At 42.8% G+C, this 8,795-nt stretch overlaps 1 protein-coding gene across 1 annotated transcript in view; it reads right to left on the reverse strand.

The window, feature by feature from the left end:
• The window catches only part of LOC104942948 (polycystin-1-like), a gene marked incomplete at its 3' end in the record, with an annotated part of 32,098 nt that overhangs the window by 11,256 nt on the left and 12,047 nt on the right, over window positions 1–8,795 (reverse strand). Inside the window, 5 exon segments of the mRNA XM_010768264.1 lie at window positions 3,130–3,293; window positions 3,472–3,600; window positions 4,646–4,748; window positions 4,863–5,145; window positions 5,494–5,634. Of these exon segments, the coding sequence (XP_010766566.1) occupies window positions 3,130–3,293; window positions 3,472–3,600; window positions 4,646–4,748; window positions 4,863–5,145; window positions 5,494–5,634 (820 nt within the window).

Consider the following 8,795-nt stretch of genomic DNA (forward strand, 5'->3'; position numbering starts at 1 on the left):
GTGTGCCTTGGCATGTCTCTTCTACATCAACATGTGTCCCCTCTGTGTAAAGAGACTCTGAAAGTTTCAGGAACAAAGATTCTCTCTCTTTTTGTCCTGGTCCATTTCTATAAAAACCTGTCTGAAATGAGCTGATCAGATTTTGGCCACTTTATGATGTCATAACGATTTGTTGGCTTGTGTAANGTGGGGAGGGGCTCCTTATTTTCATCTAAAGTAACAGACAGAATCAGCACTTTGGAAACAGGGCTGAAACAGAGGGGATTATGGGTAATGCTGCAATGATCTGTTTGGTGTTTCAGCCAATCAGAGACATGTTCTGTATATATCTGAGACCGGTGATATATTGATGAAAAACAGAATAATAGGGGAGCTTTAAACGCTTGTTCAAAACACAGTGTAATACTCTAATCCTTTAATCAGACCGCTGGTATGCAAAACCTCATGGGATGTTTTGTTGAAAGGTTTTTGAACAATTACAACCTTTGTAGTCTACTTAGAGCAGGGGGGTCAAACTCAAATACACAGTGGCCCAAAATAAAAAAAATGGGTACTAGTCGAGGGCCGGACTGGTTCAATGTTTATTGCAGAACTGATTGCAATGAACTTATTGCACATATTAAACCTGGAACTAACAAAGCTTCAATGATTGCCTATAAAAACAACATTAAACATTAAATAATCAGCTGCATTCATTTCTTATGGCTCTATCTGCAGCTTTTCCAGAGTCATTCCTTATGATTACATTTTCCCACAGGCCAACAACAGCTTCAACAAAACTATTTCCCTCAAAGAGAAACCAAACATGCCCTGTTGTCGTGAGAGAAAAAGTGTAGAAGGAAAGATCCATTAAACTCAGTGTGCTGCTCTGTGAGGCTAGTTCAGATACTTGGCATCTCATCTTGGGTGCAAGTTCATCAATGTTTGGGGTCAGGCTCTGAGCTGAGGAGACCCTCAGGATGGAGTGAAGGTGTGCGTGCAATATACCGGCGGGCCAGATCTAATAGTAATTAGAAATTATCCTGCGGGCCGAAATTAAATCCACCAAGGGCCTGATTTGGCCCCCGGGCCTTGAGTTTGACACATGTGACTTAGAGTCTACAAAAATAATGAAAATGTTGTTCAAACAAAGTGAAAAATTGTATAGTTATAAGCCAGTTAGACTCCTCTGTCTTTTTGTAGTTTTGCATGTTTTAGTTGCTGCAAATATGTTTTAAAAGCATAAAATGCAATCTGTAGTTTGTTGAAACATACAGAAGACAAGAAGTATCATAGTGATTATTTTCAATCGCCCCTCCAGAAATATAAGTTCAATACTTTCTGGCTTTTATGCTCTGTTTTGGTGTCCTCCACTTTCAAGGCCAATTGTGCATTCCCGTGCTCCTTATATGGTCCCATCTCCCATTTTGGGAAGTCTTTCTTTTTGAAGTCGGTTAATTTAAAGGGGACCTATCATGCAAAATGCACTTTGTGATGTCTTTTATACATAAATATGTGTCCCCGGTGCGTCGGGGAACTCACGCAGCGTCAGAAAATATAACCCTCTCTCTTTTCCTCCGTACCCAAATCTTTTAAAAACGGGTGTACAACNTCTTCTTAGGAGTCTCCCCTGTGTAGCAACTACAATCTTCTCTGTACTTCTTCTCCCCTGTGTCAACTACATCTTCTCTGGTACTTCTTCCCCCTGTGTACAACTACATCTTCTGCTGTACCTTCCTTCTCCTCTGTGTACAACTATATCTTCTCTGTACCTCTTCTCCCCTGTTGTACAACTACATCCTTCTGTACTTCTTCTCCCCTGTGGTACAAACTACATCTTCTCTGTACGCCTCTTCTCCCCTGTGTACAACTACATCTTCTCTGTCACCTCTTCTCCCCTTGTGTACAACTAATCTTCTCTGTACTCTTCTCCCTGTCGGTACAACTACATCTTCTCTGTACCTCTTCTGCCCCTGTGGTACAACTACATCTTCTCTGTACCTCTTCTCCCCTGTGTACAACTACATCTTCTGTGTACCTCTTTCCCCTGTGTACAACTACATCTTCTCTGACTTCTTCTCCCCGTGTACAACTACATCTTCTCTGTACTTTTCTCCCCTCGTACAACTACATCGTTCTCTTTACTTCTTTCTCCCCTTGTGTAAAGCTACATCTTTCTGTACTTCTTCTCCCGTGGTACAACTACATTTCTCTGTACCTCTTCTCCCCTGTGTACAACTACATCTTCTCTGTACTTCTTCTCCCCTTGTACAACTACATCTTCTCTGTATTCTTCTCCCTGTGTACAACTACATCCTTCTGTACCTCTTCTCCCTGGGTGTACAACTAACATCTTTCTCTGTACCTCTTCTCCTCCTGGTGTACAACTACATCTTCTCTGTACTTCTTCTCCCCTGTGTACAACTACATCTTCTCTGTACTTCTTCTCTGTGTACAACTACATCTCTCTGCACTTCTTTTCTCCCCTGTGTACAACTACATCTTATTCTGCACTTCTTCTCCCCGTGTACAACTACATCTTCCTGTACCTCTTCTCCCTGTGTACAACTACATCTTCTCTGTACTTCTTCTCCCCTGTGTAAACACATCTTCTCTGTACCTCTTCTCCCCTGTCGTACAACTACATCTCTCTGGTACCTCTTCTCCCCTGTGTACAACACATCTTCTCTGTACCTCTTCTCCCTGTAGTACAACTACATCTTCTCTGTTACTCTTCTTCCATTTCTATAAAAACCTGTCTGAAAATGAGCTGATCAGATTTTGGCCACTTTATGATGTCATAACGATGTTTTGTCTTGTGTAACCATTAGCCAATCAGCAACCAAGGTAACCCCCCCCCCTTATCACCTGAATCTCCTCCTAGAGCACCATTGAGTTCTTTTTAACCAAATGTCTCTCAGAGGGGCGTGGGGAGGGGCTCCTTATTTTCTTCTAAAGTAACAGACAGAGAATCAGCACTTTGGAAACAGGGCTGAAACAGAGGGGATTATGGGTAATGCTGCAATGATCTGTTTGGTGTTTCGAGCCAATCAGAGACAGGCTCTGTATATATTCAGAGACCTGTGATATATGGATGAGAAACAGTATAATAGGGGACCTTTAATCATAGTCAGCTGCCATTTCATGCACTTGCAAATGGGACCTGATTGAGCTGGCTGGTGAGAGCGATGGAATAAGGGATGATCTCTTGAGGGTTTCCTTGTTGGACTAAAGCCCAAAGCTCTGTCTGGCTCTTGTTTCTCAGCCACTGATTGGCAACTGCGTCCTTTGGAGGAGTTTCAACTGTCAGCATTCTGTAGAAGAGAGGAAACAGAGACTGTGAGAGTTCACAAAAACCCACATTCGGCATAATCTGTAAACAACTTAAATATTGTTTCTAAATGTAGATGGACAATTCGAGTATAGGGACAGGTGTGGCACATGACAAGTTGTGATACATGTTATGCTTCGGCTGCATTAGTTCCTGGTTACCTGTTCAGAGCAATGACTTTTGCCCCCAGATGGTCTTCTACCAGCAAAGTAACTGAGATAACTGATGTGCTTCTTCCTTGCCCAGGACTTCCCATTGGAACCAGACTGCCATAAGCTGAACGAGTACCCCTAGGAAAATAAATTAAGAAATAAAAGACAAAAGAGCTTAAGTTGTTCGGGTCAAAATACATTTGATTGTAGAATCTGTAGGCAATGGGACTTTATTTGTGTCTGTTTGTAGTCAGGTAGTTTCGATCAATCGTGCTTGAGCCTGATTTTGATGGATGCAGGTAAAACTTTAGAGAAGGAATAAAATGCGGCTAAAATGCAATCTTGGATCCATCGGATATCGTCTGACGATGATTTAAATCTCTATCAGCTCGGCCTACATTCTACTTGGGAAACAAACCAATCGTGGACATTATGTCTCTCTATGGGATCCTCATTCTCATTGTTGTTAATCGAGCTTTCAACAATGACTGGTGCATGGAGGAGGACGTCTTTGTTGGATGTCCATTATCAGTTTTCCTGGATATCTGATGGCTTCACTCGTGACATTGGACAGGAAGCAAATTCAAACCTTACCTCTTAATGCTATTTCTAATGTGTAGGTTGAAGGTCACCTATTATGAAAAATACACTTCTTCATGTCTTTCATAGATAAACGTGTGTCCCCTCTGTGGAAAGAGACTCTGAAAGTTTCAGGAACAAAGATTCTCTCTCTTTTTGATCCATTTCTATAAAAACCTGTCTGAAAATGAGCTGATCAGATTTTGGCCACTTGATGATGTCATAACGATGTTTTGTCTTGTGTAACCATTAGCCAATCAGCAACCAAGGTAACCCCCCCCCCCACCTTATCACCTGAATCTCCTCCTAGAGCACCATTGAGTTCTTTGTAACCAAATCTCTCTCAGAGGGGCGTGGGGAGGGTCTCCTTATTTTCATCCAAAGTAACAGACAGAGAATCAGCACTTTGGAAACAGGGCTGAAACAGAGGGGATTATGGGTAATGCTGCAATGATCTGTTTGGTATTTGGAGCCAAACACTTCAGAGACATGTTCTGTATATATCTGAGACCTATAACCTATTGATGAAAAACAGTATAATAGGGGACCTGTAAGATCACACGTCATGGTCTATAAATAGCTGTTAGTTGAGGTCTGTATTTACCTGTACAGAGTGAGTAAGGGGCACACCGGGCCATTGGGATGACATGGTGCAACTTGGAAGGTGTAAATCAGCTGAGAGGTCCCGCTTTCATCATCTTGCCACCCTGCCAAAAGACAACAGATGTTCGCAAATCCCGTTCAGTTTGATGGATAAATCACTTTCTCTAAACTGCAGGATTTCCTCAATTCAGAGTTGAAACGCTTCCACTCAGTGTTACCTGAGCAGTTGTAGGTGACCACCGTCTCCAGCAGACGTATATCTGACTCTGGACTGAGTTCACAGAGGCCTCCATGAGGGGGATTGTTAGGGTGGATCGTCAGGCTGGCGCTACCCCAACGCCCTCTGCCAGGCTGGGACACATTGAGAGTGAAGGTGTAACTCTGTCCTGGTTGTAGGACACCTGAACGCACCACCAGGTTAGGAGAGTGTCTGCCGGTAGATGTGGAGACCTCGTTAAGGTCAAGGGTCACGCCAGTCTGGTCCTCAGCACTCCACTTGTACTGTGAGAAAACGCTTCAGGATGAATGTCTTGTGACTGTCAGAATAATTCTTGGATGCCATCAATAAACCTGTTCACTGTTCATTTGACCATTTAATTAAGTATTGCTAAAATGACATGAAGATTAAACCAATGAAGGTTGGAAACCAATGTCAAATTACAAACAAATTCCTTAAACCACAAGATAATTAAAAAGATAATGAATAAAGCAGAGACTACAGCAAAGGGAGAACAGTTTTCACTACCATTGCCGTTCCATGAACTCTTTTGCAACAGAATATTCCAAACATTTTTACTTCAAGATAAAGTTACTTAGTTGAAAGTGGGAAGTTATTGTCCGATTCATTACCTGAGCTCGATCGTCACACTGTCCACATTGTCCTGACAGTACAGTGGGGGTGGTATAGCTTATTTGGTGAGGGGAGGACAGAAGAGAGCAGGACACGCAATCCACAATCACAGGAAACACAGGAGCTTCACTCGTAGTCACCTGTGGATTAGACATGGAGGGAAGAAGAGTATTTTTGGGCTAAATTCATTGGTTTGTCTACCGTAACTTCCAAAATTGTCTCCCAAACTATTTATTCGTAAGAGCATGCTTTTGTGTTAAGATAGAGGGAGATGTGGGGTTATACTCACCGTCTGGTTGAAGGAGACAGGACTCCTTCCTGCTTTGTGTACAGTCAGGGTGAACACGTAGACTGTGCCTGAGTGCAACTGAGTGCCAAGCACCGTCATGTTACTGCTGTTAGTTGTCTTAGGCTGCTTTGCAAAATGAGACTCGGTTGAGTTCTGAAAATACAAACACGTGGGTCTTAGTATCACTTATATAGACTGTTTTTCAAATATGTATTCTATTATGTTATCTTATTCATCCTTAGGAGGATAGTAGTAGCTAATGTATTCTTCATAAAGACAACTAGGAAGATTGAGGTCACTGTAAAGGTCTCCTATTATACTGTTTTTCATCAATATATTATAGGACTCAGATATATACAGAACCTGTCTCTGATTGGCTGACACACCAAAAAGATCATTGCAGCATTACCCATAATCCCCTCTGTTTCAGCCCTGTTTCCAAAGTGCTGATTCTCTGTCTGTTACTTTAGATGAAAATAAGGAGCCCCTCCCCACGCCCCTCTGAGAGACATTTGGTTACAAAGAACTCAATGGTGCTCTAGGAGGAGATTCAGGTGATAAGGGGGGGGGGGGGTTACCTTGGTTGCTGATTAGCTAATGGTTACACAAGACAAAACATCGTTATGACATCATAAAGTGGCCAAAATCTGATCAGCTCATTTTCAGACAGGTTTTTATAGAAATGGATCAAAAAGAGAGAGAATCTTTGTTCCTGAAACTTTCAGAGTCTCTTTCCACAGAGGGGACACATGTTGATGTAGAAGAGGGGACACATGTTGATGTAGAAGAGACATGAAGAAGAGGGGACACATGTTGATGTAGAAGAGACATGAAGAAGAGGGGACACATGTTGATGTAGAAGAGACATGAAGAAGAGGGGACACATGTTGATGTAGAAGAGACATGAAGAAGAGGGGACACATGTTGATGTAGAAGAGACATGAAGAAGAGGGGACACATGTTGATGTAGAAGAGACATGGAGAAGAGGGGACACATGATGGGTGATGTAGAAGACGACATGAAAAGAGGGGACCACATGTTGATGTAGACAGAGACATGAAAGAAGAGGGGATCACATGTGATGTAGAAGACATGAAGAAAGGGACACATGTATGTACGAAGAGAGGAAACACACTCGCGCGCGACTCTCGCGAAGGACATGAACACACGCACATGTCGCACAGCTCACACAAGAGCGCGGCGCACGATGAGACATGAACGAAGTGGATTCGTTGCACAATAGGTGACCTCTAACATATAACATACCAGTGCATACGCCCTCCCTCATTCTCCAGGTGGCCTATAGCCCGCACAGCGAGGAGAGCTGATGTTTTCTACATGCTCGGTCGCTCTCCTCACACTCGCTCACGCTCTCCAAACGAGAGGTACCACAGCTTCTGCTGCTCTCTTCCCTCCTTCCTCGCACCTCTCTTATTCACACTCACAATCGTCTGCACACGGTACACACACGCACGCAGGGATGAGCTTCAAGGGACTCCTCTACAGCTTGCAAAATCTTCCACGCAGATCGCGCGCTCATCTGGACAACTTTGCTGAAGGGATAGCATCTTAATGAGGCTCTCTCTCTTTGGCTTTACCTACTCACTGCGCTCTTCACACGGTTCCTAGAAAAACACCCACCCTTTTCTTGGCTTGGCACAACGTATTCCAAATTGCCTTCTAAGATACCGTGCTAGCGACGTGGAGAGGGCTTGCAGGACGTAATTGGTGGTGACTTGTTAATATCGAACGTGACTAATGTCTTTAAACCCTAGCACCTTCTCCCACTTGGTCTACCGCACGTTATCTAACTCGGTCTTCTGCTGTAAGCTTGTTTATATGAAAGAGATAATCGAGACATTTGCAAGTACCTGGCTGACTTTGTCTATCTATTGATTTCACCGTCATCATGATGGCGTCAGTGTCGACATTCATTTCTCGCTCTCTGCTGTTGTTGCTCCCCCACTCACGTATTTTCCTTCACAGGTTTTTATTTTGACTCTTCTCCTCTTTCGTCTCTCATCTCCTCGACTCTCATCGCAGCTCCTCCTCTAGATGAATCGTTCAGCATCCTGCCAGCGGGAGTCTTTCCTGCCTCATCTGCTATGGTTATCCATGACCTGTGGGACTTGTTAATATGGTAACTAACGCGCCCAGCTCCTTTCGGCTACAACTGCTGCCACTTTAGGATCTAACTGACAGAGCTATTCTACTTTTTTAATAATTCTGCAGTAGCTTCTGTAAACGACAGTATTGTGGCTCTCTTCTTATGTCATAAACGGGAATAACAGAGTTATTGTGCTATATATTATTAAATGTGCACATATGGCTTAGGTTATGCAGTTTTTAGCCTTGCAGAAGTGGGTCATGAACTGTTTGCTTCTTAACAGCCAGCGTGTGATTACTCTGTCCTTTCTGATTGATTCCCTAGTGATTATTTGCTGAACTTCTAAGTGGGCTGTTAGGATTCTGGAATTGATTGTTATCTAATCTTATACATCTTCATAGCAGCCAACAAGCACGTAATTCTGTTGTTATGTGCTGAATGAAAAGGATTTCTTTTTTTTAAATCTCCATAGAGTTGTGACTTAATTCCAGGTCACGTTAATGTAAGCTTTATTACTGTCCTACTATTGGAGAACTGTTTGCTTTATTGCACATTGAATAGTGATATAGCTTCTCGAGGAAGGAGATTGAAATAGAAAAGCATTAACAAGCTATAAATTAAGACAACTGTCCTCATAGACTTCTTCAATGCAACGTTCTTGTCTGTGTGTGTATTCATGTATAAACAAATACTTGTGGTTTAAAGAACAACATGGCGTGTTTTAAAGAGGTAAGGGTGTGTTGGAGTAGTTCTCGAGTTACGGACCTGCTTTGCATAGCCACCCATTAATTGTTGTTTTACTCCAACGCTGACAGTTAGTGAGAGCCTAATGCCTTTGAGCAAAATCCAAGATTAAACTAGAAAAGCTTGGAAACGACCTCTTCGCCATCTGGGTCTCCTCTCC

The sequence above is a fragment of the Notothenia coriiceps genome, unplaced genomic scaffold, assembly GCF_000735185.1.
Source record: "Notothenia coriiceps isolate Sejong01 unplaced genomic scaffold, NC01 NC01_scaffold00005482, whole genome shotgun sequence".
Lineage (NCBI taxonomy): Eukaryota > Metazoa > Chordata > Actinopteri > Perciformes > Nototheniidae > Notothenia > Notothenia coriiceps.